The 23,052-nt window shown below is 33.6% G+C and overlaps 2 protein-coding genes and 1 pseudogene across 2 annotated transcripts; 2 read left to right on the top strand and 1 right to left on the bottom strand.

The window, feature by feature from the left end:
* The first annotated feature begins 512 nt into the window (after positions 1-512).
* LOC126764860 (transcription factor MafB) lies at positions 513-3,358 on the top strand. The gene has a single exon (XM_050482490.1). The coding sequence runs from the start codon at positions 1,108-1,110 to the stop codon at positions 2,428-2,430; it is 1,323 nt and encodes a 440-aa protein (XP_050338447.1). The 5' UTR covers positions 513-1,107; the 3' UTR covers positions 2,431-3,358.
* A 16,238-nt stretch (positions 3,359-19,596) lies between these two features.
* Positions 19,597-21,745, top strand: LOC126764916 (uncharacterized; annotated as a pseudogene).
* LOC126764864 (uncharacterized) lies at positions 20,215-22,282 on the bottom strand. Its single transcript, XM_050482500.1, has 2 exons — positions 21,779-22,282; positions 20,215-21,116 (listed from the first exon to the last, which is right to left on the bottom strand). The coding sequence occupies exons 1-2, from the start codon at positions 22,211-22,213 to the stop codon at positions 20,301-20,303; spliced, it is 1,251 nt and encodes a 416-aa protein (XP_050338457.1). The 5' UTR covers positions 22,214-22,282; the 3' UTR covers positions 20,215-20,300.
* Positions 22,283-23,052: the final 770 nt, after the last annotated feature.

Here is a 23,052-nt window from a genome sequence, read left to right as displayed (position 1 = left end):
CTTTCGAAATTCATTTATTAATTGGAATGCTCACATAAAGCTAAAGCATTTACGTATACAATGCAACAATGTAGCGGGGAATTTTAATAAAAAAAAATTTCATTTCCTCGCAAGATTAAAACCATCACAAACGATGAAGTTGTCATTATTGTAAAATACTACAGACGGCAATATTCGTCCCACTGTATTGTTGTTTTTCAGGAGCCAAGACATTCGAGCGACGTTACGGGAACACTTGGTAACACTAATACTGCCCTCACTCAGCTTTGTTTGTATTCACATAACGGGACTCCATCATAGGGTGTCTTTGTTTTGTAATACTAATGTGGATACATGGATCCATACTCACACTCATTCAATCATCATTCGGTAGTGTACAGTGCGCAGTTGTACTTAGTTGCATTAAATATGGGTGGTGGTTTTTACATATATACGCTGTATTAGTATTAACGGTAAGCTCTACTACTACCGGTAAAGTGCAGCATCGGAAATGTTGGAGAAGCATTCCAGTATGACGCGCGTTGCCGTACACAACGAGGCGACGCGACAGAGCACGACATCCGACGATCCGCATACGGTGTAACAGTCTATTTTTCGCTGCCGGGAATACTTATATATCTCAACGAAAAGCTTAGCTCGACCATTCCGTAACTATCGCGACGTACACCCTTCATAATATTTAGTAATTATCAGCACATTACTAAAGGTGGTTGTCGCAGAACTCACGAACCGAGTCGATTTTGTTAACATTTGAGAGTGAAATGGACTGCTTTTGCAATAAAAAGAAATGTGCATAAAAAATAATAATAAAGAATATGCAGTATATAACATGTAGTTATTCTAATTAGTGATTTAATTAACATAGACTGCAAGATTTTTAATAATTCTGTGTAAATTAATATGTAAACTAAATAATATATGGTGCAAATCTGTACATTAATCGTAATTTTATTAATATATACTACATAACGTGTAAGCATTAAACATATAAACACGATTTGTAGACAAACATCATTACGTCAAATATAAAAATCAAAAACAAAAGTGTGTCTTGGTCAATACAAAAATAATCTTAGAAAAGAGTGTGTGAAGAAGAACTAACTCTAAATGAGAATGGAAGACCCAAACCTCGCCGAACAGTATGTGCAGGAATTCGTGCTCGATCACCTGGAGGACGGTTCAGCAACTGTTACAGCTATTGGAGTGAAACGTGAAGATCACAGTCCAGTAGCAGCCCCAAAAATTACTTGGACAACTACAACAATCACTCCAGAGGAAGAGGAAACAACTAATCCACCCGCCATCAAGATGCGATCTTTTCCACAAAGCTGGCATATAGACGATCGCCGATTGCAGCCATTATCTCCACCACCGGAAATCTATACGCACGGACCTATGGCAGGGCAGGCAATCCTTGTGAACACATCGGTGCCTGGTGGAGTTCCATCAACACCGCCTGAAACCCCACCTGTTATTAGCTCTCCTAATGGAAGTACTTGTGCCCAAACGTATGCAACAATTACAAGTGCTTCGTATCCAACACATCGTCCACCTACCGCCAACGCTGGTCTCACACAAGAAATGATGTGGCTACCTAACTCCATGCGTTCAGATCCTCAGCCATTAGACTTACGACCGCTTGCTTGTCCCACTCATGAGGAGGAATGGGAGCGACAACGTGAATACATGCATGCCACAGCGTCAGTTGTGGCCGCCAATCATCATCATGGACAATTGGTGGCACAATCCCAGCACCATCCCCACCACCATCATCATTTTCAATCACTAGAGCACTTAGCACCCATCAACATGCATACGCCTTATCACAGTGGTATACCCAACGGCGCTACCAGTCTTAGCAGTGGTGGCAATGACAGTCAGGCACCATCTAACGCTCCAATTACCACTTCAGTGGTTCACCTCAATCGACCAATGTCGGTCTGCTCTACTCGATCATCCACAAATTCACCGCGCACCTGCTCCAGACAATATAGCACTTCAAGTAATTTAGGTCTTGACGACTGTATCAGTGATGATTTGCTAACGACTTTGAGCGTACGAGAATTAAATAAACGCCTGCATGGATGCCCCCGTGAAGAAGTGGTGCGGCTCAAGGCTAAACGTAGGACGCTGAAAAATCGTGGATACGCGCAAAGCTGTCGTTCAAAACGACTGCAGCAACGGCATGAGCTGGAGAAAACCAATCGTCAGTTGAATCAGGATCTGCATCGTTTGAAATTAGAATTTTCGCGTGTTTGTCAAGAGCGCGATCACTTAAAACAACGTCTGCAAATACGAACGAGCGGAAGTAGTAGTGGTGTAATTGCTGCTCTAGCGAATGCTAGCGATGGCAGTACACCAGGTGTGATCACCGTTGGTCAACCACATTGTAATGCAGAGAGTCAAAATTCGCCGGAGTTTTATCTCTGACGCCAACTTGCTATCGGAGGAGAACATGCGGCAGCCGCCGTTGCAGTGGCCGCAGCATCCAGCCATCATCTGCCACACACGCAACCTTTACATCGGCACTCACATCAATGGCCATCACGCTACCATCAGCATGTACACCAACAACCAACAAGCACTGTAATAATCTGAATGCGATGTATAGAAAATTACTGATATTTTATAATTAGTGCACGCCGTTTTTAGTGTAAAGCATTAAAATAGTAATTATTACTTAAAACTTTTCTGTGACTTTAGTCGGCAAAAACATCAATGTTTGTAAGTAAAATGAACACAAATAATTATTTGATACGTCTCCCATTGCTCTGAGTGCTCCTAATAACATATAGGCATATCCCAAAAACAATTTGTAAATAAAGTTGAACTTTCATATATTCGAATCTCTATAACTCAAAGTTCTCCATAACTCATAATCTTGAATTGGCAATAGATGTAAAATTTCAAACAAATTTCCTTCCGTAACTCGAAGTTTTTTGTGGATTATGGTGATTCGAGATAGGAAAGTTTCACTGTATATTAAACTTAATATTTTTTTTAATCGGATCAGTTCCTGAGTTCGATACATACATACTTTTATTTTCTACACCATTACGATTATTTTATTAAGAGCTATTAGATAAATTCATTCATAAACGTTTGACAATAAAATAATATGTGTTGTGTTTAGGTCGTAGTTATACTATATGTTTGCCTAAATACATATGTATGTATGTACGTAAATAGGTACATAATTGGTAAATCAATTGTAGTGAATAATGATATTATCAAATATGCATGTCCTCCAGCTTATGTTCAAAGCTCTGCACCATATTTGCCCATTTTCAAATTTAATTAATTAAATTTAAGACTTTAAATTAATATATAAATATATACATATACATATATATCTATATTGTGATCGTTTAATTTGCTATTTTGTATACAGTATAACAGCAAATAAAAATAAGTGGTGTTACCTTAACAGATTGGAAAAAATTAATTGTAAAATTCTTTAAGCAACAATAACATGAAATTAAAAAAAAAACCTTGGTTATTGTACTATAAATATCGTTAAGAAATATCAAAGAATATATTTTTGTGATATTATTGTAATTCAAAGGATTGGTTTACAGCAATAATCAATTGTTTCTCTCTTCTACCTCTTCTTCTAAGAAATATTAATGTGGTACTTGGTAGTATATATTTTAATATAACGTGGTGAAACACTATCCAGCACGAAAATTTTTTGGTTGACGAAAACTAACAGGTAGAAGAGTCCAAAAGTGAGATATAGGTTAGGTTATATTCGATTATCTTCAGTACCTGTATCTACTTATTAATAAGAGAGTAAAGATCTTTCATATAATAGATAAGTTTGATCAATGTCTCTAACCTCCTGATTTTTCAAAATGTAGGTAACTTTCTTTACCATCTGCTACTACCAGTTAATACCGCATTTTTGGTCTGAAAAACTAGTCGAAAATAACAATTGTTTCATTTTTATTTAAATTTGTTATATTATACTTAAATATGGGTCTTGAATACATTAAATTTTATCTTTAAGTTATTCCATTATATGTATATTTCGTTTTAATTGAGAAAAACAAATTCATAAAACATCAATCATATTGAAAAGAACTAACAAACGACACAAATAAAAATGTTAAAAAATCTGTTCTTTAGGCATCGCCTTTCCCAATGGGCTTGGTTTTTGGAAAATGAGATTTCTAAACATCAATATTTCCTTTGCAAAACAAAACCACAAGTTCAATTTTTAAATTACATATATCTAATTTATTGTATTTACAGATGTATTTCTTTGAAATACTATATTAGTATAACTTTTTAATTTCATTATAGTAATTTTAACTATAATGTTTCAAAACGTAAACTATTTACAAAAAAGTACGAGTATATATTTTTTACAAATGAAAATCTCGGTTAGTTCTTGAACACACCTCTTATTATACATATGTATGTATATACGTAGTATGATAACATTAAGATTTACGAATGATTGCATGTATAATTATTGTTACATTGTATAGTTAGTGAATTAAACACGCGCTTGGTTGATAAGTTAAGCATTTGTAAGTATATACCCATCAATATAAATATATATATATATATATTTAGATTATTTAAGGTACATTTGTAAACATTTTGTATATAGTACGGTCAAAAGATAGCTTTTTCGAATAAAAAAGAGAGGGTTTTTTCTTAATTAATTATCCAACAGTACATACATTAATTTATTTATTTATATATATGTATTTGTATAATGGAAATTATATTTTTTTAAATCTTATACATATAAAAGTATAACAATTTTATTGTATTATAAATATATAATTCCAATTATTTTTAGTACAATAGATCAAATTGTTTCTTAGGGGCTTCCGGTTCGTCAAATGTTTATAGTGGTTAATTTTTGTCATAAATCTGTAGATTTAAATTCTATGCGAATATTTTTTAACAAAGAACACTATCCCCTGCATCGTAACTTTCGAAATAACTTAATCTAGGAGATTTTTTTGGTAGCGTTCTTATAGCAAGATGTAATGTACCACAAAATGAAATAAAAACTGATTGCAACGTCTTCATATACCGAAGTGGTCTATCAATTTTCTATTCAGACTACTGTTTTAGTATTGTTATTTTAGTACTAATTTTAATTCTTGAGTTTGAAAATATTGATGCTTTACCTAAGTACATTCTGTTTTATATTTGTGATGTTGTTCCGACTATCAGATTTATTTGTTTGATGCAGGATGTTGTAGGAATATACATATCTTATATGTATATATTTATATTACTTATATGAAAACTATATATTTTACCAATTATTTTTTCAATTTGATCACGTAGTGTTTGTTGGGATAGAGAGAGGAGATTTTAAATTCAAAAAGCGGACAGCTAATTATAGACCTAAAATGCAGTGCCCGTAAACAATGTCATAATTTCTTAACTTCGCAACTTCCATAAATCTCACATTCTCAGAATGACAAAAATACGTCGACTCAAAATTATGTTTCTACCGGACTAACAACAAAACAATGCTTTCTGCAATCATTTTGGGTGTTGTTACCTTTTTCGAATTGAAAAATTGTCTAAGCATTTAATTGTACTTCTTTTACAGTTCTTATTTCTAAATTAAAATGATTTCACAGTTTATAGTACTGCCCTTTTTTCTTATATTAGCTCCTAAGTTAAATTCATAAACAATTAAATTTCGGAAGCGAAAGACGTAAAGATTTAAGGATCGTTCTTCTTAATTCAATAATAAAATCGACGGCTTAGAGGGAGACATTTACTAAGGGAGGGATTAAGGTTTCATGGTAAAAAATTACTTTTTTTGCGAATTTATTTCTTAAATATGGATTGAGTAATTTTATTCGAACCTTCTGTGCATTATTGAGCACACTTTTGACAATACGATTCGTGATAAGCCAAGATATATTACACACGGAATCTTGTCATCTTGTTTCCCAATCATTTGTTATTCAGAGCGTTATAAACGTCATAAGCGTTCTGTGTTATACATAGTACATATTCCGATTGGTGCCGCTTTATCGTCCCACAGATTTTTCGGTTTTGGGCGTATACCAGAAACTGATTTTTTTTATTAGCCAAAAGATTATCAATGACCATTATTTTCACCCCTTGGTCTTTGCCAATAATTATACTAATATTTTATGTCGAAATGTTGGCCATTGTGGGAAAAGATTTTATTTATCTCACAGTTGCATTTATATTGTGTTAAAAATAATTTATTTAATTTATTTTCCTACATTTTTTTTCAATGTAGGGCAGCTTTATAAACAACATTTTTTGCTTTCAGTTCCGATGGGTAAATGTACCGAGAAGATAGTTTTCCAACTTGTGAACACGCCAAGTATAAGTGATAAACATGGCATTTCCAGATTTATGCCACACTTTTTTAGCGCCTATCCTTGTGAACTGAAATGGCAAATCGTTGGAATTCGTAGAATCAAGCTTTCGGCCCTCTTGTATTCGATAGCTGCGTTACAATCAGTCGGGTTCCATTACACAGTTTCGGCGCAAGAAGATTGCGAAACATAATAATGACAGATCTAACTTTGAGACTCAAATTATGCGGCGGTATACCAAGCCTCTCTAAAGATTTTAGAAATTCCACTGGATAATTCACTACTTCGTCTTTATTCAATCATTTTGTATGAGCGCAAACTTCCCGGCATTTGACTTTGAATCTTCCAGCTTAAGTGCTAAATTGCGCGTAATCTCAAAGCAATCATAGTTACGATAATTTAGCCAATGTTGGCATAAGCATTCGTGATGAGTTTATCTTTCGTTGAAGTGAATTGACAAACGGCAGGTGGAATGGATATCAAGTCACTGGAAGTATCAATCAAAATTTTCCCATTTCCAATTCTTAGCCAATGCGATGTAAAATGTCTTCGACAATGTCATTTTTGTTCGTATCCCATAATAGACGCGGATTTGAAGGCTAGTATGTCGAAATGTTTATCGCGAAAAGTGTGCGAACTTCATTTGCATTTGAAGTATCTATCGCATGGTCCATCGTTTGACTCCAGTGATTATCATCAAAAAGTTGCACACACCGTATCATTCACAGTACGCAATGACTCAAATGAAGTTGAACCGCGTACATTAATCAATAGCAACCAAAGGTAGAAGCGTTTTGTCTGGTGGATTGTGTAAATTAATCCTAATGCATTAGTTGAGAACACACAGTGGCGCAGCTACCAGCTTGGGCGCCCGGGGCCAAGGATGTTCTGCCGCCCCCTTTATCTACTAATTCCCACGACAGCCGGTTATACGTACCGGAATTGTCTCGGCTTTTATACGACCAAGGGCTGTTTTTACGGCGACCTAATAAAAAAAAAAAAACTACCTACCTACAAGTTTCATGAGGTGGTTCGACCAAAGGTAAGGCGATATTAAGTATATAAAATTTAGGAACTAGAAGCCACGCAAATTCTGAAAATTCTCACAATACGGTTTTTTAGGAAATTTATAGTAAATTTACAAGACACATTATTAAAAGCCATAGAAAAAACCCATTTTCAATAGAATGTGAAACTGCTTCAAATTTATAATGTATTACAATGATACTCGAATGATATGTGATTTTGCAGCGATCAAAGATAGAAAAGTGCATCTTTAAGTTCTATCACTATTTTTAAGAAAGATATAAGCCAAAAGATATATAAGACAAATTCAAAGACTGAAGAGTATTAGAGAAAAAATTAATATTTTTCATTGATATTCAGATTATTACATTGTGAGTGTACGAGTCTTTATCTTTTATAATTAATTTTGTAAAAAAAATTGTTGAAGTATTTTTCTGAATATTAAAAAACAGCGAAGATCGTTTTGCCGCAACCAAGACGTTGCGCCCGGCACTGGCTGTACTGTATTCTTTTGGTTGAAATACACTCTTTGACCATTCTCCAAATGAATTGCGAGACGCACAACAGTCGGAAAACGTTCATGAATTAAAAAAGTAAATATCTTACAAAGCGCTTTATTACAGTTCACGATCGACCTTTTTGATACTTCCTGATCTCATCTCGTTCAAGGCCAATAACCGTCATGTTGCTTCCTTTGGTGACGTAATTACAAACGTATTTTATTGATTACATTAAACTGCAATACTCAACATTGATATGAGTTTTGACTGCGAATTATTGTCTAGTGGTGAATACGTATATAGTACCATCCATGTGATGCCAACTTCGATATTCACTCTTTTAAATTGAATGCTGAATGGTCTGCCATTGTCGTCTGGTGAGTGACGCCGATATAGTAGATATCCATCATTTCTAGTCTGTGGTTCCGAAAGAAAAGCACGTATATAGCTTTTCGTGCATTTGTTGTCAGACATACAAAGCGAAGTGGGATTGTGGTGTCCGCAAGGTCCTTGAACCATATTGGTTTTCACTACTTCGTACAATACTGTATCAGGAATTTCCGCAGAAATGATCAATTTGATCTGGTGGAACCACCATCCACATATACATATACGTTGCTTCAAGATAAAGTCCATCAAACATCGTAACTGTTGTTTGAAAAGTCGTGCTATGACATCGTAACGATAGCTTGCTGATTGACCGCGATCCATAATTCCGCATGTATGTTATCACATCCTGGGAGTACTTCTTGCTTTGGGCTGCCACACGTTGATGGCAAAAAGAACGCCGACCGATATTAGGGTGACCTCTTCGTGACTTTGTAACAAATTTCAATCTGCAATTGATCACTTTGTATGAAACTCACATAAAGTTTTCACTGAATAATTTTCAATAATTTTTCTTTTGAATAGCCGGAATAAAAAAGCAAGCGACCAAAATTTAACGATTCTAATAATTTACAAATCAAAATATTGAAAAACAAAACAAACCTAAATTGAAAATAATTTGTATGGAAAAAAATTACTTTCTTTAATTGTCCAATTTCTCATGAAAAGTAAAAGTTATTTTTATTTCTAAACCTTCCCCAATTCACAATGAACAACCTCTGAAAATTTCACCAAGATTGATGCAGCCGTTCTCTTAGCGTTACTGACAAACAAATATTTATTCGTTTGTATGGGAAAAAGAAAAGGGCTGATTTTAGAGGTTTTACGGCAACTATTCGAAATTTTCTGGATGTAAGCTAAGTGAAATATACGTGATTATATAAAAAACGAAACGATGGAAAATCGGATCAGATTAAAGAGGTGATTTCTGGGATATCATAAATCTTTTTCAGCTGTTTAAATAAATTTTTTACTTTTAAAATTGAGTACGTATTCGCCTCTTGAACAAGCACAGGTTTCATTAGAATTTTCAAATTTAGATAATTAGATCATCCTTTAAATATTTTAGTAATTTAGTACTTATGAATATTTGATAATAACTGGCCAATGTATATTATCGTTAATTGATTTTATAATGTCTTAACCACAAATACCTGAAAACATTAATAAACATGTATGTATGTTGAAGTTAATACATTTCACCTTTAAAGGTTGTACTAAGTTAATTATGTGAAATATTTCTATTCATTAGTTATATTTTGAATGTATGTATGATAGTTTTTTGACCTAATACATTAAAAAGAATTGTAAATATTATGTTTAAGAGCGTTTAAGATGATGTAAAATTTACTTAATAAAGAAAGAAATGAAACAATTGCATAGTTATCAGTAAAAGCACAGAAAAAATATTATTTAATTTAATTAAGTAATGTACACATTAAATATACTTTGGTAACACTCTTATAGTCCAATTCTAAAATGTAATTTTTACCAAGTGCTGATTACTAGACATATCCCAAAGCAATACCCTTAAGATATTGGGTCGTTTACTAAGTAATTTAGTTTTTGTTTTGTGCAATTCGAACACGATTTTATTTATTGTGTAAAATATTTTATGAAATTATTTCAAGTTTACCCTTTTGACAATAAATAATAAAATATGCCGAAAATGCTTTTTTCGATCTTCCATCTTCCATATGGCAGCAAACAAAAACTATTCCAACCAACATAAGAAATCTTTTTACAAACAAGCATTGTATTTGGTAAAAAATATGTTAGGTGGTGATGGCAAAAAGTGCTAGAAATTCAGGAAAATGTTATAGCAAAATGATTGCAAAGAGATGTGAAAAAACTGTAACATTATAAAAAATTTGGCAATGTGAAATGGGATATAATTTTTAATTTAAATTTACTCGTAATTCTCGAGCGATTTGCGTGTGAGGCCAAAGTGACCACGGCCTGGTGAAAATCGCGAATCGAGTTGAGAGCGGAGCAGAAGAGACTTTTCCTTCTGATGTGTTATCTGTTTTTGTTTTTTCCATATAATTTAATTCTACACCCAATCAAGTAACCGGAGTCTATAGACTACACTTGGAACATATTCAGTGATAAATTTAATAATTAAATACAAAATTTCAGACAAACGGCTTGCTTATTTGTAAACACATAACCCAATCATACCATCTGCTTCATTTCCTCAAGTTTTTTTTAAATTAAAATTTTAGTATAATTTTATATTATATCATTATATTATGCAATAATAACAGCAGTGCGGAACGAAGTGTACTTCAGTGCAGCAAGAAAAAACGCATTAGTTTACCATTTAAGTATTTCATTTATAATCCTATAAAGCTTCCTAAGTGTGAATTTTGGAAAATAGAATGAGCCTACAATCTTCACATCTCACTTAAACTTCAAAAACGTAAGAAACAAGTAAAGAAGGGCTAAGTTCGGCTGCAACCGAACATTTTATACTCTTGCAACCTGCAAAAATTAATGCTAGGGAAATACCTTAAGATGTAAACCGTCAAACAGAGGACCGGAATCTAAGCAATTTTATATATACATATACTACACATAACCAGTGGCGGATTCAGAGGCGGAAATGGGGGAAATTTTACTTATAAACGCCCATCCAACTCCAAGGACCATATATTCCTCTGTTGGATACAATCGGCGAAGACTTGAAGACGCACTTTTATTGAGGAATATTGGATGGATTTAAACTGAGTTTGCTGCTTCTAAAAAAAGTATGTGCTTTGGAAACCAAAGAAATGGGAAACCTTATTGACTGACTAATAGATAGATTCAAAGGCCTTTTGGATAATGATGACGTCGTGCGACGTTTAAAGCTCAATGGTGAACTTGATCACTGGCAGTGCCATTGGGGACAGAACCAAAAGTCAAAAGACAACAAGTTTCCGGCTACTGCATTGGAAATGTTTAAGAAAAACTATTTCAGAATCCGTCACTGATATAACCCATATAGATTTGTTAGAAAAACGAAAATCATTATACTCGTGGTATGTGGGAGTTGGGGTAGTACCGACTCGATTTTATCTATTAAATATCATTTCGCATATTAAATAAATATTCCCTGGGTTTCATTAAGGTACCTCACATACAATCATCAATCTTATGGAGCAAAGTCAGCTGGATGTTCGGAAATCCTGATAATAGTTAAATGGTGGCCTAGTTTTCTTTCGATTTTATCTATTTTAGACATAAAGATATACTGTTATGAGTAAAATACGTTCTATTCTCTCAGAGTGACTATTGCTAGAAAGGGATTGTCTCTGTATTTCAAAAGTCAACTGTTGATACCAGGGTCCAAATATTCGGAACCTTCGGGCTTCAACAGTTGTAGTTGGATTTGGACAACATTTGGAATAATAAGAAGTAATTATTAGTGAAAAATTTTATTCCGTTATATTAATTGCTCCTTGTTCTTAATTTGTATTCTGAAAAGTGAATGAATAAAATGGAATTTGACTTGGGACGAAGGCCTAAGTAGCCAGTTTTCAGGTCTGTCTGTAAATTTATTTTGATATGACCTTAAATAAAAAGAAAAAAAATAAAACTCTGTTATATGGGAAGTAAGCGTGGTTGTGGTACGATCTCGCATATTTTTGCAGTGTGACATGAGAATGTTAAAGGAATGTCATATACTAAATTTGGTCGATATATGTAATATCGCCAAAAATTGGGTGTTGCTACGTCCAAGTTCAGCTTGCATGGACGGACGGACGTACGGACAGACAGGCAGTCACACGGATTTCAACTTGTTTCGTCCTCCTAATCATTTATATATATAAGTACATAACCCTATATCTATCTCGATTAGTTTTAGGTGATACAAAACTATTATACTCTATAGATACAGGTTGCAAGAGTATAAAAATGTCAACTTTTTATGACAAAACTAAAAAATTTCTTTGAAAATTGCAACACTACTTTAGACAATAAACCATGCAAATTTATTGAAGATATCTCGTCAAATGATAAACTTGACTTCGATAGTTCAGTTTGTATGGCAGCTATGTATGTACATACATACATATATGCTATGGTGTTCCGATATTGGCGCTTTGGACAAATGAGCAATTTTTTGGCGAGTAAAATAAGTACGTGTACAAAGTTTTAGATCGATATCTAAGAAATTGAGGGGCTAATTTTCGAATATATTTTACAGACAGATGACAAACATGGCTAAACCGACTCAGCTAGTCCGCTGCTTCCTCCTGGGAAACTTCGTGGCAAACTTAAAATGGCCTGTTCAGGGTATAATAAATAGCAAGGAAGAGTCTATCCAAAAAAAAAATGTATTGATTCAAATTGTGATAGACTTTTAAATGATTCTTATAGTGAATATTTCAATCCACATTAACATTATAAATATGAATATAACGCGAATGTTTACGCTTTCACCTTGAAACTGCTTAACGAATGTCATGAAAGTTTATACATACACACACATTACTATGATATTAGAAAGTATATAGGATATTTATTATTCAAAAATATACACTTATTACGAATTATGAAAAAAATTATTTTTGGGAGATCATGTCTGTTTGTAGGTATAAATCAAATAAAATTATATATTTCGGGTTACCACCACCACCATGAATGATCATCGTATTCCTGTACATATGTACATCCTGTACTATGTATTTAGTTATTCTCGCTCCCTTGTACCTGCATATACAAATTTTAGCATACATATAATTAAATTGATTGCATAGAAAACAAAACTGTAAAGAATCGCTCTACCTAAATAAAACCAACACTTACAGTTCTTACTCATATTACAATTAATGTTAAATTCGCAGAGGTTGCATCTTTATTTATTTTTATTTGTTTACATATTTACTTAGATACATACTCGTACATTCCCTGTGAAGCATCAAACTTGTCAGAAATATGTATATGTATACATATGTATGTACTAGTCTGCAACTAATTGCCTATATGTCCGCAATCCCACATTGAACTCGAATTAGTCGTAAAAAAATATAACACTTATGCAATTATAAGGGGAAATATTCAGAAGTAGTTTTATTTGATTAGTGTTTTTCTTCAGTAAGAAGACATGATTTTGATTTGTCTAATTTGAAATGGCAAAAAATATACAATGTATGTTATTAAGTGCAATGAAAAATATTGTTTACTAAAGGCAAAATTAACACTTTTACAAAATGGACGGTATTAATCTTAGTATTAGTTTAATTTAAGGTAGTTTTTAGTAAAATAAAACAAAATTGATGGTAACTTCGGAAACAAAAACAAACAAACTCGTTGACTTCGATTTCACGGACGGACATGGCTAAATCGACTTTGCTCGTCACGCTAATCATTTGATACATATACATATGTATGTATGTATGTAGATTTTATAGGGCTTCTGATGTGTGGCGGTTATATCCACTTTAAAGTCAGAAAAGAATAATAATGTACGTTTACAGAACTTAACGCACTTTAAAAATCGGTTATTCATTTTGAAAAATTTTTGATTCCCTTAATCCCGTAGCCGATCGCCAGGAGGCGTATCTGGCGGTAAGGAAGAATTTTCTGCTTAATATTATGTCAAATCCTAAAACCATAAAATTTGATTATTACAAGAGATCAATAAAGATAACTTTGGAATGATTTTTATTTTTGACAAAATTGTGCCTTCTCAAAAGAATAGCCTATTTAGTGAAAAAAATTACCTTTCAGAGTGGAATTAAACATCGAAATTAGTAGTAGGTAGTGTTAAAAAAGTCGAACACTCCAACCGTTTAGGAGAAATTTTCCTCATCAGCTCTTTTAAGAGCCGATAATTAAGTTAAAAAAAAAAACTTTTAAATACACTCATATCTTCCGGATCAACTTTGGATAATATTTTGAAATATCCTTATGTGCATTCGATATATTTCATATACAAAACGAAAAATTGATTGTTTGAAATTCACAAGTGGATATAACCCCTTAAACCTATTCGATGCAGAGACCACATACACTTTTCAGCTATACATATGGGCCATTCCATCAATTGGCGACATGGTTTTGTACCCGTGGTTCTCCGATTTTGATGAAACTTTAGAATATCATAATATAGACCAAAATAAGAATATCTGTAAACTTTTTAGAGGTCAAAGTTGCTCCATTGTTTTTTGGCGCGCAATTCAAATTGAGATCAAACAAAAAAATGACTATTTCTTTTATTTTTTAACGACCTCAAAATTGAGTGAAAAAAATTTTGCAGTTATCCAATTTTATGTAAAAAATCTCAGCTTTCTTATAAAAATATTTTCGAAATCCAAAAAAATTTTCAAAAACCAAAAAAAACACAAAAAACTGGATTTTTGGAAAAAAAATGTTTTTTTTTTGATTTTGTGCGACAACTTTGCATTTTTTTTTGCTGTTCATGAGATCAGAGTCCCATATTTTTGAACACTGATTCTTATGTAGAATTTAACGAGGAAAAGTCAATTTTAAAAAAAAGTTGGGGGAAAAGCACAAAAAATATTTTTATCAGAAAGCTGAGATTTTTTACATAAAATTGGATAACTGCAAATTTTTTTTTCACTCAATTTTGTCGTCGTTAAAAAATAAAATAAATAGTCATTTTTTTGTTTGATCTCAATTTGAATTGCGCGCCAAAAAACAATGGAGCAACTTTGACCACTAAAAAGTTTACAGATATTCTTATTTTGGTCTATATTATGATATTCTAAAGTTTCGTCAAAATCGGAGAACCACGGGTACAAAACCATGTCGCCAATTGATGGAATGGCCCATATATGTACATTCTTCCGTACTGTGGCGTCCTATGCGAAATGTGAGCGTTGTAGCTAAATTTTCGATTGATTTGGTTTTTATTATGATTGACTTGTGGACGCAATAAGGCTGAAATAACACCTTTAAGCAACTTTTCTCTATCGAAATTTCAAAAATACACAGTGAAATTTTTATTAAATCTCCATTAACCGGACAGAAAGGCTGATCACAGCAGTGTTCGCTTATGGGAAATTTCACTATACTAAGTACTTCATTTTTGGCACAAAATATTATTTGCCGGTAAATAAAAAATATAACAATAAAAATATTAAAATACTAGCTACCCCCGCAGGCGTTATCCTGCGTGAAATTATGTGTTTTGAAATGAAAAGAAAGTTGAATTTATATTGTGTTAAAAATAATTTATTTGCGATTTTCCTACATTTTTTTTTCAATGAAGGGCAGCTTTATAAACAACATTTTTTGCTTTCAGTTCCGGTGGGTAAATGTACCGAGAAAATAGTTTTCCAACTTGTGAACACGCCAAGTATAAGTGATAAACATGGCATTTCCAGATTTATGCCACACTCTTTTAGCGCCTATCCTTGTGAACTGAAATGGCAAATCGTTGGAATTCGTAGAATCAAGCATTCGTCCCCCTTGTGTTCGATAGCTGCGTTACAATCAGTCGGGTTCCATTACACAGTTTCGGCGCAAGAAAATTGAGAAACATAATAATGACAGATCTAACTTTGAGACGCAAATTATGCGTCGGTATACCAAGCCTCTCTAAAGATTTTAGAAATTCCACTGGATAATTCACTGCTTCGTCTTTATTGTCAAGAGGATCAATCATTTTGTATGAGCGCAAACTTCCCGGCATTTGACTTTGAATCATCCAGTTTAAGTGCTAAATTGCGCGTAATCTCAAGCAAGCAATCATAGTTACGATAAGCATTCGTGATGAGTTTATCTTTCGTTGAAGTGACTTGACAAACGGCAGGTGGAATGGATATCAAATCACTTGAAGTATCAATCAAAATTTTCCTATTACAACAATTACGACGTTTGATGTGGTTACACCAGATCAAATTGATGAAATCATTTCTGCGGAAATTCCTGATACAGTAGTGAAAACCAATATGGTTCATGGACCTTGCGGACACCAGAATCCCACTTCGCTTTGTATGTCTGACAACAAATGCACGAAAAACTATATACGTGCTTTTCTTTCGGAACCACAGACTAGAAATGATGGATATCTACTGTATCGGCGTCACTCACCAGACGACAATGGCAGAACATTCTGCATTCAATTTAGAAGAGTGAATTGCGAAATTGACATTACATGGATGGTACTATATACGTATTCACCACTAGACAATAATTCGCAGTCAAAACTCATATCAATGTTGAGTATTGCAGTTTAATGTAATCAATAAAATACGTTTGTAATTACGTCACCAAAGGAAGCAACATGACGGTTATTGGCCTTGAACGAGATGAGATCAGGAAGTATCAAATAGGTCGATCGTGGACTGCAATAAAGCATTTTGTAGGATATTTACTTTTTTAATTCATGAACGTTTTCCGATTGTTGTGCGTCACGCAATTCATTTGGAGAATGGCCAAAGAGTATATTTCAATCCAAAGAATACAGTACAGCCAGTGAAACACCGTCAGCAAAAAAATTAACATTTACGAGTTTTTGCTCAACTTTCGTCAGTGATCCGTTTGCGAGAACATTGCTCTATTCGGAAATGCCTTGATATTAGACATAAAATGCATCGTCAAAGAAATGGTTACTCAGAAAGCAGGGTCAAGCAGAAGATGGACATCCAGGTGTGTTCTCAACTAATGAATTAGGATGAATTTACATTTACATTTACAGTTGCTATTGATTAATGTACGCGGTTCAACTTCATTTGAGTCATTGCGTACTGTGAATGGTACGGTGTGTGCAACTTTTTGAGAAGCATGCCAGCAATTACAATTGCTGGAACATGATAATCACTGGAGTCAAACGATGGACCATGCGATAGATACTTCAAATGCAAATGAAGTTCGCACACTTTTCGCGATAAACATTTCGACATACCAGCCTTCAAATCCGCGTCTATTATGGGATACGAACAAAAATGACATTGTCGAAGACATTTTACATCGCATTGGGTAAGAATTGGAAATGGGAAAATTTTGATTGATACTTCCAGTGACTTGATATCCATTCCACCTGCCGTTTGTCAAATCACTTCAACGAAAGATAAACTCATCACGAATGCTTATGCCAACATTGGCTAAATTATCGTAACTATGATTGCTTGCTGGATGATTCAAAGTCAAATGGCGGGAAGTTTGCGCTCATACAAAATGATTGATCCTCTTGACAATAAAGACGAAGTAGTGAATTATACAGTGGAATTTCTAAAATCTTTAGAGAGGCTTCGTATACCGCCGCATAATTTGAGTCTCAAAGTTAGATCTGTCATTATTATGTTTCGCAATCTTCTTGCGCCGAAACTGTGTAATGGAACCCGACTGATTGTAACGCAGCTATCGAATACAAGGGGGCCGAATGCTTGATTCTATGAATTCCAACGATTTGTTTGAAAAGTCGTGCTGTGACATCGTAACGATAGCTTGCTGATTGACCGCGATCCATAATTCCGCACGTATGTCATCACATTCTGGAAGTACTTCTTGCTTTGGGCTGCACCACGTTGATGGCAAAAAAAACGCCGACAGATATTAGGGCGATCTCTTCGTGACTTCGTAACAAATTTCAATCTGCAATTGATCACTTTGTATGAAACTCACATAAAGTTTTCACTGAATAATTTTCAATAATTTTTCTTTTGAATAGCCGGAATAAAAAAGCAAGCGACCAAAGTTTAACGATTCAAATAATTTACAAATCAAAATATTGAAAAACAAAACAAACCTCAATTGAAAAAAATTTGTATGGAAAAAAGTTACTTTTTGGAATTGTCCAATTTTCCGACTTTTCCTCATGAAAAGTAAAAGTTATTTTTATTTCTAAACCTTCCCCAATTCACAATGAACAACCTCTGAAAATTTCACCAAGATTGGTGCAGCCGTTCTCTTAGCGTTACTGACAAACAAATATTCATTCGTTTGTATGGGAAAAAGAAAAGGGCTGATTTTAGAGGTTTTGCGGCAACTACATAATCGACATTTTTTTGCCGTAAAAACCATCCTTGAACCTCAACGAATATTTAGAAAAAAGAATTGGCCAAATTGGTCCAGGCGTTGTTGAGTTATGCGCTTAGCAACACATTTTGCGATTCATTTTTATATATGTACATACATAGGTATGTATAAAATTATTATACCCTGTGAAAAATGATGTTAGAGTTTTAAAAGTTATATATGAATGTACATACATACATACTAAAGAGTATACGAGTATACCTGGAACGTCTTGCAATACTTTGTAAAATGACACTTCCTGAACTGCAGGAAGCTTAACATTACACATATAGTACATTTAAAATATACATATGTATATTAGGGTGATTCAAAAATTTTTTTTTTTTTTTTTTTTTCAATTGGTACTCGCAAAAATAAGGTTCCTAGACACCTCTAAGAAAGCCTCTCCAAATATGAGTTTTTAATTGTAACGGGAAGGTCCTCCGCCTAACGGTTTTCTATTTTTTCTTATTATGAGATAGGAAAATTTATATCTCGCTTCCAACTACTTGAAAAAATATCTTGTTAATTAGGTTTTGTAGGAAATTGAATACTCTAAAATATGGTCTCTTATGATTTTTTCGTAAACCCAACCGTTTAAAAGATATTAACAGTTAAAGTTCGATTATTTTTGAGAAAATTTTTTATTTCTTATTAATTTTATAACTCAATTAAAGAAAATTATTATGAATAGATTTTTGGAGAGGTATTCTTAGAGGTGTCTAGGAACCTATTTTTCAGAGTATCAAACGAAAAAAAATTTTTTTTTTTTTTGATCCACCTTAATATGCATTGATGTTTGACGATGAATATCTCGTAAACGCTTAACTTAATCGAAATATCGTAGTAGACAATTTTTATAGAGCAGTAAATTTCCTACAAAACTATGTGTATCATCATTCATAATAATTTTTTTTCATTGAGTTATAAAATTAATAAGAAATAAAGAATTTTTCCAAAAATAGTCAAATTTCAACCGTTAATATCTTTTAAACGGTTGGGTTTACGAAAAAATCATAAGAGACCATATTTTAGAGCATTCAATTTCCTACGAAACCTAATTAACAAAATATTTTTTCAAGTAGTTGGAAGCGAGATATAAATTTTTCTATCTGATAATAAGAAAAAAGAGAAAACCGTTACAATTAAAATCTCATATTTGGAGAGGCTTTCTTAGAGGTGTCTAGGAACCTATTTTTGCGAGTACCAATTGAAAAAAAAAAAAAATTTTTTTTTGAATCACCCTAATATATACGCATTTTGTTATGTACACAAATATAAATGTATGAGTTCAGAAATATTCATAAATACCTAGCAATGTAATTAACCACTTTACATCTAGTACTAACCAATCACCCGACTTTCTTTTATCACACAATTAACTTGTATTAAGCGGCAAATACACGACACGAACATTTGCGCGAACATTCCCGTTATGTCATGTTTCTGCGAACTTTTCTGTCGTGTATGGTGGTGTTTGACAGTTTGCGCGAATGTTCGCGAAAAATCAAAACATTTTAATTTTTGGCGAACATTTGCGCGAACTGTTCGTGCGTGTATGGCGAAATAGCTCATAATCGTAGTAGTTTCTGAACGGAACAGACGTGCGCGGAGTGGAAGTAAAATGGACAACAAAAAATTTATAAGTGAATTTATTGAAATATATATGTAAATCTTTGCCATCATTGTGGCAAGTAAAAAGTAAAGATTATTGCAATAGAAATAAAAAGAATTATGATTATTCGATTTTAATCGAAAAATTGAAAGAAGTAGATCCTGATGCCACAAAGGATACAGTCGTAAAAAAAATAAGTAGTTTGCGGGCGCAATACCGGCGTGTGTCAAAAAAAAAGAGAGATAGCTTGAAATCTGGTGCTGGTGCTGAGGATGAATATGTTCCTACTCTTTGGTGCTATGATTTGCTATCCTTTTTAAAAGATCAAGAAGAACCTATGGCAGGCGTTACCACAATGCAGGATGAAAATACAAACCCATTAGAGGTAAGAAAAAAAGTCAAAATTTTATTGTTTCTTTTTTTTGTGAACACAAACATTCATTTTGTTTTTATTCCGTAAATGATTCACTTTCTTATATTTAATATATTGTTCTGCCACGGAACAGCTCCCACTGTATTAAAATAATTACAATAATTTTCTCGAGTAGTTTTTGCTAAGTTGGATGCATTCTTTGCACTTGAAGCTTGAAGAGCTGTAAGTCCATGGTCATTATGCCAATCGGCGTATTCTATCGCTCCGGGATCTGTTTCTTCAACATCGAATCCACCTTCAAAATACGTCTCCTCATTTTGCCTCCGTAAAAAGTTATGCAAGTAGCAACAGGTTAACACAATTTTCGTGACTTTTTCTGGTGATAAATTAATAGTTTGTAGGAGAATTCTAAATCTTGATGCTAAAATGCCAAAACAGTTTTCAACAATTCTTCTCGCCCGAGAAAGCCTGTAGTTAAAAATTATTTCTTCTTCCTTGAGTGTGTTGTGGCTAAATGGCTTCATGATATTTTCTAACAGGGGAAAAGCATCGTCAGCTACGAATACAAATGGTAGTTTTTCTGCGCAGTTTGGAAGCGGCTGAGGGTCAGGAATTTTAAATGTTTTATTTTTTAGAGATGAAAAAAATTTTGTTTCGCTAAAAAGGCCGGCATCAGACGCTCTTCCATTTGTGCCAACATCCACCATCAAAAATTCGTAATTAGCATTAACCACTGCCATTAAAATGATCGAAAATTTTTTTTTATAATTATAATAAAAAGATCCAGATCCAGGTGGCTTTGTTATATTGACGTGTTTTCCATCAATTGCGCCTATACAATTTGGGAAGTTCCAGCGTGCATCAAAATTTTTCGCTTCTACCTTCCAATCTTTTTCTGTTTGTGGAAGCTGAAAAGTAATGAAAAACTTATAAATCTTTCTTTTTAGGAATTCACTGTTCGACCAAGCAAAAGAAAAGTTTCTGAAGAAGATAATCTTATTAAAATTGCATGCGAGAGACTTGCCAACAGCCGCGAACCCACAGAAGGTGACTCCTTGGCTCAATCGTGGGCTTCGCAATATAATGAAATGGAGGCCTCCCAGAAAACGATTGCGCGAAAAATCATATCCGATGTTTTATTCCAAGGTTGCTTGGGAGCATTGCAATTTGGACACGCGATGCAAATCCAAAATGTTTTTAACCCAAATCAAATGTTAACACCAAATGTCATTCCGCAATACCCAATGCGCACGTCTACGCAACTTAACTACGCGGTGCCCCAACACATGCAGAATTACACAATAAGAGTTCCGACACCTTTAAGTAGCGGCTCGTCCATAAACAGTAGCAGAATGTCACCTCAAGTCACACAAAACGTACGAATCGTTGAAGATACATCATCCATTAATTTGAGCTCGGTAGAAAACTTACAAAATTTCTTTGCATCGTTTGAATCGGACGAATAATTTATTTTTATTTTTACCAATAATTTTAAGACACACATATGTATGTACACATGAAACTTTTCTTGTTTAGTCGAAAACAAATAATTTAATCAATAAATAATTACCTTAATAAAATCTTTCAATTGACTTATTATGGCATCACAAGTCTCTGTAACTATTTTCCCAATCGTTTGGGGCGCAATTGCTGTCAAAAATTTTAAGTCTTCAAAGCTATTGCCACTAGCTAGAAAGCGCAAAGTTAAAGCAAGGCGGTGATGAGGGAGAATCGCTTCTCTCATTATTGTATCCTGTTTCGTTATGAGTGGCAACATTTTTTGTAAAAGTTGGTCAAATGTTGCCTTGCTCATACGAACGTAATTTTTAAAATCATTTTGTGACGTGAATTCCAGTTCTTTAATAAGCTCACTTTGTCCAAGAACTGCTCGTTTTTTAAACCATTCTTTGCACCAAATTCTTTTTTTGCGATGTTCTCTCTTTTTTCTACGCTTAATTGCCACAGCGAGCAATATTGCTGCAGCACAATTGCTGTCCGTATTCATCGCTGTCTGAAAGAGAACTAATGTTCGGCAAAAAGTTCGTATGGTGTACGGCCAAAGCTGCGAACAAGATTGCGGAATGTTCGCGGAAATGTTCGTGTCGTGTATTTGCCGCTTTAGTTGTTCGATTTTTTTCGATCGAAGTTTTTATCTGAACAATATGTTCCGAGATTATAGCGTTGCTTTGCAAAATAATTATTGTCAAATTTCGTGAATATAATTTTGAACTAAAAAATTAAACGGACTATTAATTTTTTCAGTCCCCCGTCACAAAATTTCCTTGGAAATACACTAAAAAAAATTCCCTGCAAATTTTAACCCTTAATATTAACATTAAGAGCTGGTCCAAGTAAAAATTTTCCATAGAAAATACACTACAATCGTTAGTTTTTATCTTTAGATTCCTACGGATCAGAGGTATTTTATGGCATCACTTTGACTTTAGACGCATATTTCTCAAAATTGTTCACTCTACAAAAGTGCCCCTTGCAACAAAGTCGTAAGTGACATGCATAAATGTTTTGCTGCAGAGTTTTGAGACGGCAAATGTTGCTAAAATTTTTGGCAAGTTTTGTGTTAAAATACTTTTATCGTTTTAATAAAAAACGTATATCGAATGTGGAGCAAGAATGCGATTTCATAATTCACAGAAACCGAAATTTGGAGAAATTTTATGAAATCTTTGTCATGGTAAAATGCAGAGGCTTTCGGTTTGTTGGTTGTGGTAATCTTAAAACAAATTAAAAGAATACCATACACGCTTATAAAATAGGGCAATTCAGAATCTGGTGCAAATGGTCTTGCATATTTGCAATTGCAAATTCGCTGTACATTTTGTTAGT

Source organism: Bactrocera neohumeralis, unplaced genomic scaffold, assembly GCF_024586455.1.
Source record: "Bactrocera neohumeralis isolate Rockhampton unplaced genomic scaffold, APGP_CSIRO_Bneo_wtdbg2-racon-allhic-juicebox.fasta_v2 cluster10, whole genome shotgun sequence".
NCBI lineage: Eukaryota > Metazoa > Arthropoda > Insecta > Diptera > Tephritidae > Bactrocera > Bactrocera neohumeralis.
Note: the sequence above shows the minus strand (reverse complement) of the source record. Positions and strands in the feature narration are given on the sequence as shown.